Source organism: Sapajus apella, unplaced genomic scaffold (assembly GCF_009761245.1).
Source record: "Sapajus apella isolate SASKATOON/1434 unplaced genomic scaffold, GSC_monkey_1.0 scaffold20, whole genome shotgun sequence".
Classification (NCBI taxonomy): Eukaryota; Metazoa; Chordata; class Mammalia; order Primates; family Cebidae; genus Sapajus; species Sapajus apella.
The window spans coordinates 10,535,982-10,555,371 of NW_022436960.1; the positions used below are offsets into that span (position 1 = coordinate 10,535,982).

The window sequence follows — 19,390 nt, forward strand, 5'->3', positions numbered from 1 at the left end:
AAGAATAAACAGCTGCTCAACAACAAGCACTAATATCATCACGGTGAGTAAGGTGACAGGTTGAAGACTTGAACTAGACAGTGGGAGAAGGAATTTTTTAAAAAATAATTGGTAGGAAAAACAGACACTGTATCCTTTTAATCAAATTTCTCAAGTAGAGCAAGACACCTAAAGCTAGCCAACCAGCCAAACACAAAGCATCTCACACAGTATCTACAGGTCTCAAAGTGTCTTTCAGTTAACTCGCACATCTTAACATCCAAAAGTGTCCATTTTATGCTTACTTGGAGTATTCTAGTAGCTTTTTGCTTGTAGTCAATTAATTCCTGCTTAGAAGACTCCAAGTTCAACTTATATAGCTTGACTTGCTGCTGCAGTTCTTCAACTCTCTTCTTCTCATCTGAATATTTTCTTTCTGCCAGAGTAATTGCTTCTGCTAAATTCTGACGTTCCACTTCCACTTTATTAAGGCGTGCAGCAAACTCACTCTGTGACAAATTTTTATATCATAATTATTATTTCATTGAGCTTTGAAACACTTTCACAACCATCCATTCAGATATCTTATGGGATGTATTAGCTAAGCCCAACAACGTAACAGGGCGGGGAAAAAATTCTTAATTTGTTAGGAACTAAAGAATAGGAAATCTAAGGTTGTGGCTCCCAAACATGGCAATGCATCAAAATCAACTAGGAAGTTTGTTAAAAATACAGCCATCCAAGGCCTTTCCCAAGCTTACTAAATTGGAATTTTCAAGATGGACTTGGGAATCTGTTTTTTAAGAAATTTCCCAGGTTAATATGGTCACTTGGATACTCGGTCTGCTCTGATACTAGCTGATCAACTGCTTCCAATTTAATAAGCAGATAAATAAGTGTAAATTATACCACATTTTAAATAATCAATATCCAAACAATAATGTAAAATATCTCATTAATAGCTTTTAATTTGACTATATGTTGAAATGATTACTAATTTGGATATACTGTGTTAGATAAACTATATCATTAAAATTAAGAAACACACACTACCTGATACTTACTTTCAGGACTGAACTACTTTCACCTGTTGAAAAGCTAGCCCAGACCAGTGGTTTGCAACCCTGACTGCTCATTAAATACACCTGTGAATCTTGTAAAACCAAAGTGCCAACACCTAGGCCCTACCTCACACAATGGAAGGTGGCTGCGTATGGAGACCAGGCAGTACCACACAGGTGATTTCCATGTGTAGACAGGGCTGGGACTCAACTAGATGCAAAAATTCATCTAAAAGTAAAACTCTACAAATTACATATAATTTTCTCTTGAAATAAATGAGCCAGATTAATCTGGAATCAGAAAAAGCTTAAATTAATAAAAACCAAATATGATCTCCCAACCATCAGCATTTAATCAAATAATGGCAATGATTGTTGCAAAAATTAAGTGAAAGGTGTATATCTCTAATGCATATTAACTATTTTGTCTCTCAACACAAAAAATTAAATAAACTTAGTAAGGATCAAGGTAAATTTTCAAATATCTGATTTTTGTCACAGAAACAGAATTTTCTGAAATGTACTACAGAATTGTATGAAAGAGTTAATGTGCTATGAAACAGCATAAAGTCATTTCTTCCTTGTCCAAATAACAATAGGAATCCATTATCACCCATTCTAACCTGCATCTGTTTATAACTCTCCTGCTCTCTCTTCAGAGTGGCATCAGCTTCATGCAGTCTTTCCTGAAGAGTTTGCAGAGCTTGATTCTGCAGGCTATTACCTTCACTCTGATCCTGTATTATTCTAAAGGAAAATGCATCATGTGAAAAAACTCATGTCTACAGTGTACAAGTGATAAGGCAGAATAATTTTTGGAGCATCACCTTGTTAGTCAAGCACAAAAAAGATGATGTGACTGAAACATTCTTAGACAAATCTTTCCTTTCTAATGGAACGTAATCTATATTTTTAGGCATCCAAATATAAGTACACACTGTATAATAAAAAATGGCCAGGCACGGTGGCTCATGCCTGTATTCCCAGCACTTTAGGAGGCCAAGACGGGCAGATCACCTGAAGTCAGGAGCTCAAGACCAGCCTGGCCAACATGGTGAAACCCCGTCTCTAAAACAAAAAAATTTAAAAAAAATAAATAAATAAAAATAAAATAAGATTAATGACAATATAAATGCATTTAAATTCAGAATTTGTTAACAATGCATCTCAAGGTTCAACAATGAATCCATTTTGATCATATACATTTCTGACACTACCAAAAGAAATAGTCCCTCTTGCAAATTTCCAAGAAAGCTAAGTTTCATAAGACAATAGATACACTACAATGCCTACCATTACTTGCACTGGAAAAAGAGAATCATTCTATCTCGTTTTTTTCATTATTCACAGAATCACGTACCGTGATTTTTCACTCTGTAAGGCTTCTAATGCTTCTGTGCGAGTACTCAGCAGCTGGTCAGCTTCCTGGAGTCTCACTTTCAGTACAGCCAGCTGGGAATCCTTTGCAGCCACAGCTTCAGTCAGGTCATCGACTTGGGCTCGAAGTTCTCGAGTTATTCGATCACTCTTTGAATGGTCGGCATTCCACTTTTCAACTCTTGCTCTTGCTTTGTTTAATTCTATAAAAAATTTAAATTTCTCTATACAAGCAAAACCAAACACATTTTTCTTGAAGCACATATAGTTTCTACTATGAGTGCCATTAGTACTTTCCTTATTGCCAAAATTAGGAGCTTACACTATCTTCAATTTTCTTTGCCCCAGTGGGTCATCCATTTTTCAAGGCCAATATTCCCACCTAGATTACAGTTAATAGATTATAAAGGGGCATCAAGCTGGCTGCTCTTCTACAATGCTGTTTGTATATCATAAAGCATCTGGGAGCCAAAACTAGTATTAATAGATAGCAGAGTATATTTTGGAAAGTTCCACTAGTAACAAGGGAAGGAATGCAAATCCAAATCAACGGTATACCCCAGTAAGAACAAAACAAACAAAACAAAACCTAAAGATAAACACAGAAAAGAATCTATTTCTTTCAATTATGTTGCAAAAAGTTGTTATTCTTTTGACCTAAGAAATCAATGCAAAAAGAGCAAAGTAGTACTCTATTTCAGAATCCAATGGCATTTCCGCACCTTCACATACCATATGTAATTGCAATTAGCCACCAACAAATTTTTTAAAATACTGAATCAAACTTTATAGGATCTCAAAGCTTTTTTTTTTTTCTTCAGTGAGACAGATCTTTTTTAAAGAAAAAAGAGAGAGAGAGAGAGTGAGCCTCACTCTGTTGCCTAGGCTGGAGTGCAATGGCATGATCATGACCCATGACTCACTACAACCTCCAACTCCTGGGTTCAAGCAATCTGCCCACCACAGTCCCCAAAGTAGCTCAGACTACAGGTGCATACCACCACCCAGCTAATTAAAAAAAAAAAAATTTTTTTTGCAGCAAGGGGGTCTCACTCTGTTGCCCATGCTGTTAATAAACTCCTGACCTCAACCAGCTTTCCAATCTCAGCCTTCCAAAGTGCGGGGATTACAGGCATGAGACACTGTGGCTGGCCAAACAGCTCTATTTCTATGTCTAAATTAGTCTGGGTAAAGCAAAGCTTTTTCTAAAGTCAGCCTGACTAGTGAGTCTTAAACTATCTACCTATTCCTCTCTTCTGAGTTTCTATCCACAGCTTGGCAAAGCTTTTCCCACCATCCCCCAACTCCTTTCTAATTAGCCCCAGAAACCAAAGCAGCAATTCTGTCACTCTGATTTTCTTCTCAGCCACAGTCACAATAACATTCACACTTTTCTCAGTCGCCACCTCAGTCATGAGATTATTTCCTTCTTAATTATCTATTTCTGAGGAACCTGAGGTTTTCTACTCCAGGGCCACCTCACTGCACATTTCTCAAGAGCACTGTACTGAATTCCATCTACGTTTTATGCACCCTAGAGCAGCAATACTGCAACCCTATTAGTGCCTACTATTTTGTTTAATGGAACAGTTTCCCTTGAAAGTTCAGAATAAATGAATCAACTAGACTACTACTACTATTTGTTCCTCTCAGTTCTTAAACGTCATGGTTCTTAAAGAATAACCAAAGAAGCCAATACTTTTTACATTTTGGGTTGGTGGGAGGATGACTGATCCCATTTCCAAATCTGGGCCCTGTATTTCTATGAAAATATCATTTTACAAGTCTCATCTAATTTCTCACAGTTTAAAAGTAAATACTGTTAACAGTTTAAAGTTTTTTAAAAGTTAAACTCCTAATCCTGCACAATTTAAATAAGCCTCTACCTTCTTGAGTTTCTTTGGATCTTTGAAGTAACAAGGCCATTTCCTGATTTAAAGACTGAACTTCATTCCTCAGCAGCTGATTCTCCAGTCGAAGGTTAGATAGTTCATGTGATTTGCCACCATCATCATTAGGTGCTGGGGTGTGCTCAGTGCAGGTAGCATTTGATGATGCATTTTCCTTTGAAGGTTCCTCTTGACCTTCATGGCTAGAATCTGAGTTATTGGCAGCTTCTGTTAAAAAAGAACATGTTTTTGTTACATTGACATGTTCACCACATATGCATTAATAACTTGCTTTGGTAGGATGCTCAAGTTGACTGCTATAGCTAAAATACCATAAAAAGTAAACAAATTCTCAGCTCAGCGTGGTGGCTCATGCCTGTCATCCCAGCACTTTGGGAAGCCGAGGCAGGCAGATCATCTGAGGTCAGGAGTTTGAGACCAGCCTAGGCAACATGGTGAAACCCCATCTCTACCAAAAATATAAAAATTAGCCAGGCATGGTGGCATGCACCTGTAGTGCCAGCTACTTAGGAGGCTGAGGCAGGAGAATTGCTTGAACCTGGGAGGCCAAAGTTGTTGCAGTGAGCCAAGACTGCGCCACAGCACTCCAGCTTGGGCGACAGAGCAAGACATGGTGCCAAAAAAAAAGTAAATTCTTAATAGCTTCCCTCTGATGACATTTCATTCTCATAAATGGAGCATATGGACCTCTGAGGATCCTCAAGTCTGGATACACTGAATGAATGGCAACAGAGAATACAACACAGTTCTGGGGAGAACACCAGAGATCACTTGAGTGGTTGGGTTCAGGTAAATAGTTTTGGATTTCCTTTTGTCTCCAAAATGTTTTTGGAAAAGTAACCAGGAGAAGTCTCAAACATTGAAAAATTGAGAAGGCACAACAGAACAGCTGCAGGTTTCAAGGCAAGAAGAGTAGCAACAGGTCACTGCAATGTTTTTTTTCTTTTGTTTTAACAAACTGGAATCTAAAATGTCTTACCCAAAGAGACAGAGGCTCATGAATTCAGATTAATCTTGTTTTTGTTACTAAACATAATGCAAGTATACTTTTAAATTACTCTAAATATTATGTGATGAAAATGAACTATCTAAATAACAAAACTGACTAAAACAATAAATACATGGGTAAAAGATACTTTATAAGGTTATATAAACAAATATCAATAATCAAATGAAAAAGTTCTGAACATCTTTAGTCATCAAGGAAACACAAATTAAAATCACAATGAGAACCAACAGACACCCCCTAGAATGGCTAAAATGAAAAACACCAAATGCTGGTGAGACTGCAGAGCAACGAGGCCTCTCACTGTTGGTGGGACTATAACATGGTACAACCACTGTGGAAAAAGGTTTTATAATGCAGCTATCGTTTCACCCAGCAATTCCACTCCTAAGTATTTCTCCAAGAGAAATGAAAACATTTGCCACAAAAAAGCAAGTACAAAAATGTGTATAACAGTTTTATTCACAGTAACCCAAAACTGGAAACAAACTCAATGTCCATAAAAGAGAATGGATAAACTGTGGTACGGCCATATAGTACTATATAACAATAAAACAGAATTAAAAAAAGAACAGTAACAAGGATGAATCTAACAGATCAGTAAAAGAAGCACATTAGAAAGTATACATACTATATAATTCAATTTATATGAAGTTTTAGAACAAGCAAAACTAAGGAGAGAAAAATCAGAGCAATGAGTGCTTCTAGAGATGGGGTTGGGAGATTAACTGAAAAGGAACATGAGGAACTTCCTGGGGCAAAGGAAATCTGTATCATGGTAAAGGTGTCGGTTACACAGGCATAGCCATTCGTCATATAAATAAGATTTTTGTGCATCTTAATATATGTACATTTTACCTAAAAGAAAAAATAACCACAAAAAGCTAATAATCAAGTGGGGTAGAGAATGGGTGGGTACCTAACCCATGATTTTAAAATGGGACTGTTGGCCAGGCACGGTGGCTCACGCCTGTAATCCCAACACTCTGGGAGGCCAAGGCAGGTGGATCACGAAGTCAGAGGTTCAAGACCAGTCTGGCCAACATAATGAAACCCCATCTCTACTAAAAATATGAAAAATTAGCTGTGTGCAGTGGTGTGCACCTGTAATCCCAGCTAATAGGGAGGCTGAGGCAGGAGAATCATGTGATCCCAGGAGGCAGACGTTATAGTGAGCCAAGATCGTGCCATTGCACTCCAGCCTGGGTGACAGTGTGAGACTCCCATCTCAAATAAATATATAAATGAAAATAAAAATTAATTCAAAAAATCAATTGATTTGTATACTATATTAATATTAAAGAAGAAAAACTATATTATTATCTCCAGTGGTAGAGAAAAAAACATTGCTAAAATTCAACATAATAAAAATTCAAACTAGATATTTATAGAAATTTCCTTAACCTAATAAAAAATATCTATGAAAAGCCTAATGTAAAATCATACTTAATGAAACAAAGACAAAGAAAGAACAAGATACAAATTTGGTTGTTGAGTCCTAGCCAATGAAGAAAAAGATTTTTTAAAAGATAAAAGGGCTAGGAAGATACAAACTATCCTTATACACAGATAACTGTGTTGTTGAAAACCTAAATTTATGTCCAGAAAAACATGAAGATTAAGAGCTATCTAGATTGCTGTGTATGTATACACAAAAAAACAACAAAAATTTTTACACAGCAAAAATTTTAATACAGCAAAAATTTTTACACAGCAAAAATTTTAACACAGCAAAAATTTTTAAGAAATACCACATATAATTGTTTCAAAAAATACAAACCACTTAGGGATAAAACTAACATAAAGTATATAAGATCTTTACGGAGAAGAAAATAAAATCTTAATGAAAGACATTACAAAATATGTTGAAATTATACCCCATTAGTGGATAAGAAAATTCAATAGAGCAAAAGTGCTGATTCTCACCAAACTATCTATATAGAAGCAATGAATTACCGATAAAAAAGAAATTTTGTGAAACTTGATAAGCAAATCCTAAAATGCATGTGGGAGTGGAAAGTCCAAGAACAGACAAAGCATTTCTGAAGAAAGACCACGAGGTGAAAGAAGCTGCCCTGTCAGTTATCAAGACATATAAAATTAATTAATTTTACATTAATTAAAACAGGGCGGCACTGGCACAAGGATACACAAATAAACCAGTGAAACAGAATTAGGTGTCCAGAAACACACTAATGAGTACTTGATATATAAGAGAGGTGGTACTGCAAATTGGTAAGGACAAGAGACTCTTTTCAATAAATGATGCTAGAATAGCCAGTTTCCCTATGGCAAAAAAATGGAATAGAATGCCTGTCTCACACTATAGAAAACAATACAAAAAATATCTTCATGACCTCAGTGTAAGGAAAGATTTTCCAAGACACAACAAACACAAGCCATCAGTCATCTATATTAAGAACTTCTATTCACTGAGATACTACAGAGAGAGGGGAGGAAGGGAAAACCAGGGTAAAATTGGAGGAGGAAAAGAAAGAATTGGAATTTAGAATATGTAAACAATGTCTATGAATCAAGAAGAAAAAAGACAAATAATCTAACAGAAATAAAATTTATTAAAAAAGACTTGAGTAGATGCTTCCCAGAAAATGAAACCTGAATAGTCAAATATCTGAAAAGATCTTCAACCATACTAGTAATAAAGGAAATAAAGAGTATCAACAACAAACCTGATCAGCAAAAAATAAAAAGTCAAATTGAAAATAAAAAATGGTGAGAATGTGGAGCAAAAGAAGTTCTTAACCACAGCTGGTTAGAATATAAATTGGTATAACCTCTGCAGAAAGCCACTTCAGCATTACTAGTGTAGCTGAACACTGTCAAACCCTACAGCTCGGCAATTATATTTCTTTTTTTTTTTTTTTTTTTTTTTTTTGAGATGGAGTTTCACTCATGTTACCCAGGCTGGAGTGCAATGGCGCGATCTCGGCTCACCGCAACCTCCGCCCCCCGGGTTCAGGCAATTCTCCTGCCTCAGCCTCCTGAGTAGCTGGGATTACAGGCATGCACCACCATGGCCAGCTAATTTTTTGTATTTTTAGTAGAGACGGGGTTTCACCATGTTGACCAGGATGGTCTCGATCTCTTGACCTGGTGATCCACCCGCCTCGGCCTCCCAAAGTGCTGGGATTACAGGCTTGAGCCACCGCGCCCGGCAGCAATTATATTTCTACACATTTCTAGGCATCTCAGGACATTGGTTCTCAACCTGGGGTGATTTTGCCCTGCAAGGGACATTTGGCAATTTGTGGAGACATTGTTGGTTGTCACAATTGAGGGTGCTACTAGCATCTAAAGGGTTAAGACGCCAGAGATGCTGCTAAACATCCTACAAAGAACAGGAGAGCTTCCCACGCTAATGAATTATTTGGCCCAAAACGCCAATAATCTCAAGGTTGAGAGGTCCTACCCAAGAAAAACAATTTTTATAACTCCTGTGTATTATAACCAGTTCTAATTCATTTCCCTGACAACTAGGTTCCCTTTAGGTCCATTCTTTATAGTTAAATTCAGGTTGTTTTCTTTGAAAGTGCAAAAATAAGCCATGCCTACTTGACTTAAAGACCTCTACTAGCATCACACTGCCTATGGCAGTCACTTTCAACTACTGGCTAACAACCACCTACAGAACAAAATCAGATGCCCTGGCTCCATCCCCAGAAAATGTGATTCAGACTGAAAGATAGACTGAAGTGGGTGAGGTAGACATGTAAACAGATAATTTTACATGCGGTCTAGTAAATGCAGCAGTTGAAGTATGGTCGGAGAGCTGTGGAAGCATGAAGAGGAGGTAACTAAATGCATAAGGTATTCAGAAAAGATTCACAGAGGGTCTGTATTTTTAGCTGGGTCTTAAAGAATGAACAGGAATTTGCCAGGTAAAAAAAATAAGTTAGAAACAGCATTCCATGCAGAGAAAACAAACTCTTTAAGGGGTTGGGTGAGCAGAAAATGTTGTAAGAAAGTTTTGGAAACATGAGTGTGAATTGGACGATGATGAAGAAAATGCAGCTAGCAAACAAAGTTGGGACCTGTTTGTGAAGGCCCTTGTATCACACTGTTTATGCAATTAAACCCATCACTCCTACAGATCGCTGTTAAAGATTGATCCCTGAACAACTGGCTTTAGAATCACTTGTGCCATTAATTTAAAAATGAATTGAGTGCCTTCCCAGACAAAATACAAAAATTAGCAAAGCGTGGTGGTACACTCTTACAGTCCCAGTTACTCAGGAGACTGAGGTAGAATAGCCTGAACCCAGGAGGTAGAGGTTGCAGTGAGCTGAGATTGTGCCAGGGTACTTCAGCCTGGGTGACAGTAAGACCGTCTCAAAAAAAAAAAAAAGAATCCCTGTAGTTAGGGCCATGGTAGCTCATGCCTGTTATCTCAATGCTGTGGGAGAATCATTTGAGCTCAAGACCAGCCAGAGCAATACAATCAGACACTGTCTCTATTAAAAATAAGTTTTAAAAATTAGCTGGGCACAGTGGTGTGCACCTATAGTTTCAGCTACTCGGGAGGCTGAAGCAGTAGGATCACTTGAGCCCAGGTCAAGGCTACTGCGAGCTGTGATAGCTCCACGGCACTCCAGCCTGGGCAACAGAGTGAGATCCTGTTTCAAAACAACGAAAGAAGCCCTACAAGAACCTACTATCATGTTTCTTGCCTTTTCTAATTTTTATTTTTAGAGACAGGGTCTCATTCTGTCGCCCAGGCTGGAGTGTAGTGGTATGATCTTGGCTCACTGCAACCTTGACCTCCTGGGCTCAAGCAATTCTCCCGCCTCAGCCTCCCAAGTAGCTGAGACTTCAGGCATGCACCACTGCGCCTGGCTAATTTTTGTATTTTTTGTAGAGATGGGGTTTTACTATGTCGTCCAGGCTGGTCTCAAACTCCTGGGCACAAGTGATCTGCCTGCCTCGGGGTTCCAAAGTGCTGGGATTAGAGGTGTGAGCCACCATGCCCAGCCTATTGCTATTTTAAAACACTTAGTAGGTACTTGAATTAGCCACATTTACCATGTTAATCTCATTTCACAGCTAAGGTGTACCTGTAGAGGTAATCTCACAGGGAATTAAACAACTGAAAACAAGAATTCTAAGCTCTTGCTTCACTACTAGGTCAATGCCTTCCACTCTTCAACTTGGATCAAAGTTCAGTCTCTCAGCTTTATTTGTGGAGGATGTAGGGGAAAAACACACACACAAAAAAACACAACCCAGAAAATATGTGAAGTACAGTCTGCTGTCATATTTATAATCCTAGTAACAAAAAGATATCAACTGGGATTGTCCCCGATCCTAACTTACATGCTTTCTTTCAGATTACAAAATTTTATTTTTTTTAAACTTAAAATGTCTTAGAGAATCAAATTTGAAATACTTTGTTAGATGCTGAATGGGTAAAGTTACCCTGCAGACAACATTCAAAAGTCCCTGCTACAACTGTCTACTGACTAATAGTACTCAATGATGTCTCCCTTGTTGACCCCACACATTTGCACTGTCTGCCCTTATAGCAGTGGAGACAGATCCCATAACAGTGAATGAGAAACACCATAAGATCATATGATGACACATTCAATTTGCTTAACTCTAAAACAAACAGAGGACTGATGAACTACCGTGGGTTTGGCTCCCAAAAGAATTTTCTTCAGCGGTTTTGATGGTGGTTACACTGGGGTTCACAGAACTGACACTTGATGTCCGAGAACTCTGAAAGACAGGTGTCTTGCCTTTTTCCTTTTTGATTTCCACCCTCCCGGTAGGCTCCTTCTGTGAACTATTAAGAAAATCAAACAGCAGCTCATCATCAGGTTCTGACTTTTTTCTTCGCACAAACTGGGATGAAGGCCTAGGAACGGATGCATTTTCAACAGGGTGAGAGGCCTCCACTGGTGTCCGAGATCCAACTTTCACATTTGCAGTGCCAGCTAAGATGGTGGCTTTTTGATTTCGAATGTTATCAGCTGCTGATGAAATGTAGGTAGCTTTGGGTCCAGTCTCATATGTCAAATCTGTATTTTGCTGGTGAAGTTCAGTATAATCAGTATTTTTGCTATGTATGATGTTGCTGGTATTGTCCTTCCTACTAAGAGCTGTTGCGGCTCCTTGATCGACTCGGTTTAAAAGATCTTCTGCCTTTCCAGCAAGATCAACAAACCAAGACATGATGGCAGCAGAATAATCCTATTGACAAACCTGTAAAAAGGACATAAAATGATCAGTGTGGCATAATGGCAGAGTATAATAAATGTTAAGACCAGACTCTGGAGTGAGGTAGTCCCGGGTTGAAATCCTAACCCTTCTAATCCTACCTGAGTAACCTTGAGCTAACTAATGAGGCTGAGAAATCTTATCTAGAAAATGGGGGGGGGGGAGGGAGGGAATGTACGTACCTTACGGGATGGTTTTATGATGAAATAATATATAAAAAACACTTTGCAAAATGCTTGGCACATAATAAGCACTCATTTTAGTGGCTGCTATTACCATTATTACAACTAGCCCTTCTGTTTTTATTATTACTATTTCATGAAAGGCAAATCTTAATGTAACAAAAGCATCTGTTATGGGCTGAATTGCATCCCTCCAAATTCCTTTATTTAAGTCCTAACCCCCAGGCCTCAAAATGTGACTGTTTTTAAAGATGGGGTCTCCAAAGGGATAACTGAAATGAATCATTAGGGTGAGCCCTAATCAAATATAACTCGCATGTCCTCCAAAGAGGAGGAAATTTCAACATAAACAGGCATACAGAAAAGACACAGGGACAAGGCAGACATCTACAAGCAAAAGAAGTAGGCCTCAGGAGAAACCAACTCTGCCAATACCTTGATCTTGGACTTGAAGCCTTCAGAATTGAGGGAAAATAAATTTCTGTCGGCCCAGCCAGTCAGTCTGTGGTACCTGGTTAAAGCAAAATTAATACAGCATCCAAATAGCAAATAACTCATATGGCAAAACTCCAGTACAACCAAATAAAAGTAAAATTCACTGAAGTTTGTTTAAAAGTGCTAAAACTTGAAAAAACTTTTCCATTAAATACAAAAGCTATCTTAATGTTAAACTGTGGCACTATTAAATATAATTTAGATGTGCATATAATTTGTCTAAGGCACATGTTCAATAATTCAAATACTCAACACCATGTGCACATTAAGCTAAGTTCAGAATAAAAAACAACATTGCATAACCACTAATTCCACACATATATTTGAGTACTTACTGTGTGCCGCAATAAATCAATGTAATGATGAACATACAGATACAGAAGAGCTCTATAATAAAGTCCACAACCATTTCTAGACTATGCACATTGTTCCTTTTGCCAAGAACTCTTTCATGGTTAACTTTCTTGTTCTTGGTCTTCACTCAAATGTCATCTGCATCAGAGTTCTCCTTTCCACCTAAGTTAGGTCAATCATTATCTGTACATACCCTATTCTTTTGCCTCACAGCCCTTCATATTTTATAATTACGTATTTTTTTTTAACATGTCTCTTGTTCTTCAGGCAAGGGGCGCAGCGGCTATATAGTGACTATGTCTATTTTGCTCACCAATGAATTCCAAAGTCTAGCACACAGTAAGCACTCATAAATACTGCTGAATGGAATTTTCATATGACAGAGGCTGTGCACAGGTACCCATGTATCTTTTATCATATGTCATTTTCACAGCCACATTATGTGGTAAACAGCAACATCCTTTTTTCAAAGCAAATGTGGAAAGCGTTTAGAAAGATCACCGAGTTTAGATAGCAGCTCACTCAAGTCTAAGTCAGCCTAGAGCCAAACCCACGTTTTAACCCTTGCCTCCCTATACCATACCGCTCAAAATCTTAAAAAACCTCAAGAAACTCATCCTTCACACTCAAAAAACTCATTCTTTACACATGTAACTATTACATGCCTATGTATTTCAAAGTTTATAAAAAATCAAATGAAAATGGAGATGAAATCTCTGTAACATAGAGAACACCATACCGGCCAGGCACTGTGGCTCATGCCTGTAATCCCAACACATTGGGAGGCCAAGTGGGGAGGCCCATTTGAGGCCAGGAGTTTGAGACTAGCCTGGGCAACGTAGCAAGACCCTGCCTCTACAAAAATAGTAATAAAAAATCAACACACACTCATTAATTCTTTATATCTTGCCTCCCATTTTAAAATTAATTGGGCTTTAAAACAGCATGCAATTGCTGTTAATGTTGCAATGAATGTTGATTACCTAATTAAATAAATACTTAGATGGGACCTGGGCACTTGCCCCTCTGACAAAAACATCTCACACGCACAAAGGACTTCAGAGGCACAAAGCCGTCAATTCCCCCGGCACTGCCCAGGGGCAAAGAGAGTGCTTGGGATGGGGATGGGTGTGCAGAGGGCGGTGGCAGGGCCTGCTTCAAAGGCCAGGGGTCAGCACAGAGGGAAGGAGACTGGAGGTCGGTCGGTCAGGCTTAGTCGGCAGAGCCCTGGGGTCTGTCAGTCTGTGGATCTCAGTTAAGAGAGTAGGGACCCCCACTACGCTCCCCACCCATCTCGTTCCGTGCGAGCACGGCGAGGCCAGGCAGGGGTCGGGTGGAAGGAAGACAGGGGAGGGTAGTAAACAACGTCGGCTGAAGCCCAATGGGTCTCTCCAGCTACCCTCCTCAGCCCCCAACAGAGCGAAGACGAGCGCGACCCGAAAGAAGGCGGACAGACCTGGGTCTCCGCTAAAGGGACGGCGCCCCCTCTCCTAGGATCGTTAACACCCCCGTCTCGTTCAGTGGGCCCCCACCTCCGCCTCACCTGAGGACTCCGGAGAAGCTGTACCCACGGCTTAATCGCCGTCCTGGGCCGCGCCCCCTCAATAGCGGGCCCAGAAGGGGCCCAAACTAAGTAAACCTACCCTACCTGCCCGGGCCCTGCTACCGCTTCCGGGAGACGTGGAAGGGGCGCGAGGCCCCCAAAACAGAGTGGCTTTCGAGCTGCCTGAATGGCAGGGAGCCGAGAACAGCCACCTGCAGGCAACTCAGGCGGTGGCGCCGGCGACTACGGGGTCCTCGCGCATGGCCACGCCCCTTTTCCGCCCGTAGCGAGATCTGGCGCTGCGCTGGGCCTGCGTGCGTGTGACGTGACTCACCTTCCGCGTTGGGCGGCCCGCAGGCGGCCGGCACAACATTGAAGGCCACACCCACAAAGGGCGGGGCCTCACTGCTGGCCGAGTGGGAGACGGAAGGCTGTGCCCAGCTTGGAAGGAATGCGAGTCCTGAGTTGGAAGGTGCGTCAGACTCCGGTGAAATGGCTAGACTTCATGTTTCTCGCTTTCCCTCACCATCTCCCCCTAGTTTTACGGATGAGAATGCCAGAGGCCCACGGCAGAAGGTGGAAATAAGAAAACATGATCCTGATTGCGTTGCACTTACTTTCTAGTGGCAGAGACAGATATTGCATAACAGTGAGTGGACAAGACAATTTCAGAGCGTTGCAAGAGCTGTAACGCCAAGAAACAGGGAAAAGTGACTGGAGGCAGGGGAGGTACTTTTAATCAGGTGGTCAGGGAAGTATCTCTGAGGAAGTGATATTTGAGCTGAGACTCAAAAGTATGGAAAAGGCGGTATGTGGTTATGTTATGCATACAGTTCATTGACTATCTGAAATAAGTCAAAAATCCATATTCAATAATTCAAATACTCAGCACCTACTACGTGCCCAGGATTGGGCTAATTTGGCCCTGATGACAAGCCTACAACACAGTTCCAAGTCTCAGTCTTTGAGTTGAGGAAAGTAAGGCTCAACAGTTTAATTTGTCTAAGATCATCGGTTCTCATAAGAAGTCCACATTACTCCAAAACCTGTGCCCCTTAGACTCAAAGTTTTTGTCTCCAAATTAAATATTGGGAATAATTACAACTCCTGCTTTTCTTCCTCTCAGATCAGGTTCAGCTCAGTACAGTGAAGAGAAAAATTTTCAGCAGCACTAGGAGGTAATAATCATAATGGCATCTAACATTTATCAAACCTTTTATTAAGTGTAGAATACTGTGTTAAACATTGCATGTGCCTCACCTCATTTAAATCTCACATCAGTAAGGAAGGTACTATTATTCTCTGGTAGGCAGTATTGTTACTCCTCTTAAGTTGCTCTTCCAGTTAAGGAGTATACATCATCATCTGTTGCCATGCAACTGCAGTGCGCCCTGTAGAAGTAGCATTCTTTCCAGCCTCACTGATGTCAGGCTTGATCCTATGATCTTTTTTTTAGCCAATGAAATTTAAGCAGAAATGTCTCTCACCACATCTGAGCAGAAGCTTTAAGAGCTGTTATGTATTTCATCGAGAGAAATTTTTCCTTTCATGAAAATGGTCTATCTCAGATGGGGCTGCTCTTTCAGCCTTGGTCCTGGAGGGAAAGGGATGTGAAGCAGCCCACATTTGAGCTGACATGAGTGAAATATAAACTTTTGTGTTTATAAGCCACTGAGATTAGGATTGTTTCTTACACAGTCCTACCTAATGAAATCAGACTAATATTAATATATTATCCCGTTTTACAGATGAAGACACTGAGATTCAGTGAGGTTTAGTTACTTGCCCATGGTCACATAGAAGCAAAAATAGAACAACTGGGATTCAGACTTAGGTCAGTGTGAATCCAGAAACAATGTTTTAACTGTTGAAGGGGGATGAGAATGAAAGAAGTTGAGTGGTAACCAGTCTTCCACTGTATTGGACTAAACCTGACCTGAGAGAAAGAAAAGCAGGAGCTGAAATTACTCCAAATATTTAATTTACAGACAATAAAACTGAGTCTAAGGGGCATAGGCTTTGGAGTAATGTGGACTCCTTATTAGGACTGATGATCTTAGACAAATTACTTAACCTGATTTTTTGTTTTGTTTTTTTTTGAAACAGTCTTGCTCTGTTGCCTAGCCTGGAGTGCAGTGGCGCAATCTTGGCTGACTGCAACCTCTGCCTTCCAGGTTCAAGTGTTTCTCCTGCCTCAGCCTCCCCATAGCTGGAACTACAGGCGCCCACCACCACACCCGGCTAATTTTTTGTATTTTTAGTAGAGATGGGGTTTCACCATGTTGACTAGGCTGGTCTTGAACTCCTGACCTCAGGCGATCTGCCTGCCACAGCCTCCCAAAGTGCTGAGATTACAGGCTGTGCCCAGCCCTTAACCTGTTCAAGGCTTACTTTCCTCAACTTGAAGATGAAGACTAGGGACCATGTTGTAGGCTTGTTATTAGGGCCTGATCCTGTGCACACAGTGGGTCCTAAGTTTTTGAATTATTGAATTTGGACTTTAGACTTATTTCAGATATTCCATAAAATGGCAATGGGCAGGTCCCCAAAAAGAGTGTTTCAAGAATCCCCACATATACCCCTAAGAGGGTCAGCATATAGATGCCTGTCATGCATACATTATTGGGGCTGGGGTGAATTAACCACAGAAACAGCACAACAGAGAGAGGCTACAACCTTGCCCAGTGGGGCAGAAATTTTTCCCTTTTCTTCCCACCTTCTCCCTGCCCTGATGCCACCAGAGGAGCTAACACATAGAGAACAAATGGGGAGAAGGAATCCTCTAGTGCTCTAGTGCAGCCAAGCTAGTCTGCTCTAGAGATCAGGGAGAAGAACTTTGAATAGAGCTTAAGGATGAAGTTTTAAACAAATGAGCCTATATTGTGACTTCTGGAATGGCAGAGTCAGGAGTTCAACAAATTCTCTCCCCTCCAAAAAATGATGAAATTGGACAAAATTGTGGAAAATAACCATTGCAAATTCCTGGAAATCTACCATTGATATAACACAAATTAAAAAGCATTTTTTTTTGCAAGAAAAACCGTTAAACCTCAGGTAACAGCAGTGAGAGTCTGACACGTTAGCATGGGGAAATGCCCAGTCCCTCTCCTCCAGTTCCGTGGGAATAGTTCTGGCAGGGTTGAGTGTATGTAAAAACCAGTGGCTTTGCTGCCAGAGGAGGCTGACTTTTTGAGGAATGGTGCCAGAAAAAACCCCGTGGCCAAGGAGAAAGATTGATTGGGAATGCCAACATCACAGTTACCTGGGCTGCAAGATTGGATGAGCAAACAACTGATTAGAAAGCCTGCTAGAAGTTTAGCAGTGAGATCTAGGGAATCAGATAGGGCTTTGGGATGCACTTGTGGTCTGGAAGGCTGTGTCAGTTCAGGAGTCTGACAAAAGCCCAGGCATCTACTCAACCCTGGCACTTTGCACAGAGGCAGAGGAGACACAGGAAAACAAAAGCCAGGGAAGCCTTGTAGAGATGCAGAGGAGACACAAGAAAACTCAGGAAAACAAAAGCCAGAGCAGTCTTGTAAATTGCCTGAATTTTGAATGTTCTTCAACCAATTTAGATGACACAGGTCCATCAAGAAAGGGTAGAAGTCTTACTGACTTGAAGTGTCTAATTACCACCTTTGATCAATCATTGATTAAATGCTAAGCATCATTGACCTTGGTGAAAACCTTAGAAAACCAGCCTTAGAAATAAACATAAAAGAGGGGAAAAAAAACTGAGCAGAAACATCAATGTCAACACACTATGGGAGAGAACCTGCAGAATTAGTCCAGGCAAGTCACAAAACGAATGTATAAACTAAGAAAAACAACAAAAACACCCTCTGAGGGGCACATTAAAACACAAGTGTTGCTACACTGTATTATCTAAATTGTCCAGTTTTCAATTTAAAAAAAAAGCAGACATGCAAATGAACAGAAGAGGAGGTGAAAATCAATATAAATGTTGTGAGATGTTAGACTTAGCATATAAGGACTTCAAGAAACTTACTCAAACATGAGATCAAGTCACGCAGCGCATCTACTCTATTAAAAAAAAAGAAAGAAAAAGAATGTTCAAAGAACTAAGTGAAAATATGACAGCCAGGTGTGGCAGCTCACACCTATAATCCCAGAACTTTGGGAAGCTGAGGCAGGAGGATTGCTTGAGCTCAGGAGTTTAAGACCAGCCTAGGAAACATAGTCAGACCCAGGCTCTAACAAACCAAAAATAAAAACAAAAAAATTACAACGGTTCTTCATAAAATAGGGAATATCAGTAAAGAGATAGGGATTATTTTAAAAATCAATGGAATTATAAAGTTGAAAAGTACAGTAAGTAAATAAAAATTTTACCAGAGGAGCTCAATGCAAATTTGAGTGGGCAAAAGAAAGAATCAGAAAACTTGAAGATAGATCAATAGAATGTATCCAATCCATATAAAGAAAAAAGAATAAAAAATGATGTGATTCTCAGAGATCTGTGTGACATCATCAAATATACCAACATGTATGTAATGGTAATTTCAGAAGGAGAGAAGAATCAGGAGGAGGGGGTATATTTCAGGAAAAAAAGGCCAAAAACTTTCCAAGTTTGATGAAAACATTAATATGTACATCTAGGAAGCTCACTTGTCTTCAAATAGGACAAACACAAAAACATTAAACCTGGCACATAACAGTCAAGCTGTTGAAAGACAAAGAAAATCTTAAAACCTGTAAGAAAAAATGACTCATCAAAAATAGGAGAACAAGAATAACAGCTGACTTCATATCAGAAACACTGAAGGAAGAAGGCAGTGGGATAACACATGTAAAATGCTGAAGGAGAAAAAATAACTGTCAACCAAGAATTCTATTTCCAGCAAAACTATTCTTCAAAAATGAAGGCTAGATAGAGACATTCCCAGGTATACGGTGATGGAGAGAAGTTGTGGCTAGTCCTATTAGACTTGCCCTATAAGAAATAACAAAGAAAATTATTCAACCTGAAAGGAAATGACACCAGGTAGTATCTCAAATCTGCATAAATAAACAGAGCAGAGTGTTAAATACTGAGACAAGTCTGTTCTAATTACTAAAAGTAGCTGAAAATTATGGAGGCAGGCAAGATGTTATCAAAGAAACTATGGCTCAGAGGAAAAAATGGGAACTGATATAAATATCTTTGAGAATTATTGGAAGAAATTACACCATTTCCTGTCAGTGCCCCCAGTGAGTTGAGGCTACCTGATAAGCTGATTAAACTA

At 39.8% G+C, this 19,390-nt stretch overlaps 1 protein-coding gene across 2 annotated transcripts in view; it reads right to left on the minus strand.

The window, feature by feature from the left end:
• GOLGA5 (golgin A5) overlaps nucleotides 1-14,363 on the minus strand; it is a 38,777-nt gene extending 24,414 nt beyond the window's left edge. The window contains exons 1-6 of one of the 2 annotated variants that reach the window (XM_032287589.1): nucleotides 14,145-14,363; nucleotides 10,979-11,555; nucleotides 4,304-4,537; nucleotides 2,401-2,620; nucleotides 1,664-1,787; nucleotides 285-488 (exon numbers count right to left, since the gene is read on the minus strand). In XM_032287589.1, coding sequence (XP_032143480.1) covers nucleotides 285-488; nucleotides 1,664-1,787; nucleotides 2,401-2,620; nucleotides 4,304-4,537; nucleotides 10,979-11,525 — 1,329 coding nt within the window. In that variant the 5' untranslated portion in view covers nucleotides 11,526-11,555; nucleotides 14,145-14,363. The remainder of the gene's footprint in view (nucleotides 1-284; nucleotides 489-1,663; nucleotides 1,788-2,400; nucleotides 2,621-4,303; nucleotides 4,538-10,978; nucleotides 11,556-14,144) is intronic. The other variant, XM_032287590.1, reaches the window with a different exon arrangement.
• Between the last annotated feature and the right edge of the window lie 5,027 nt (nucleotides 14,364-19,390).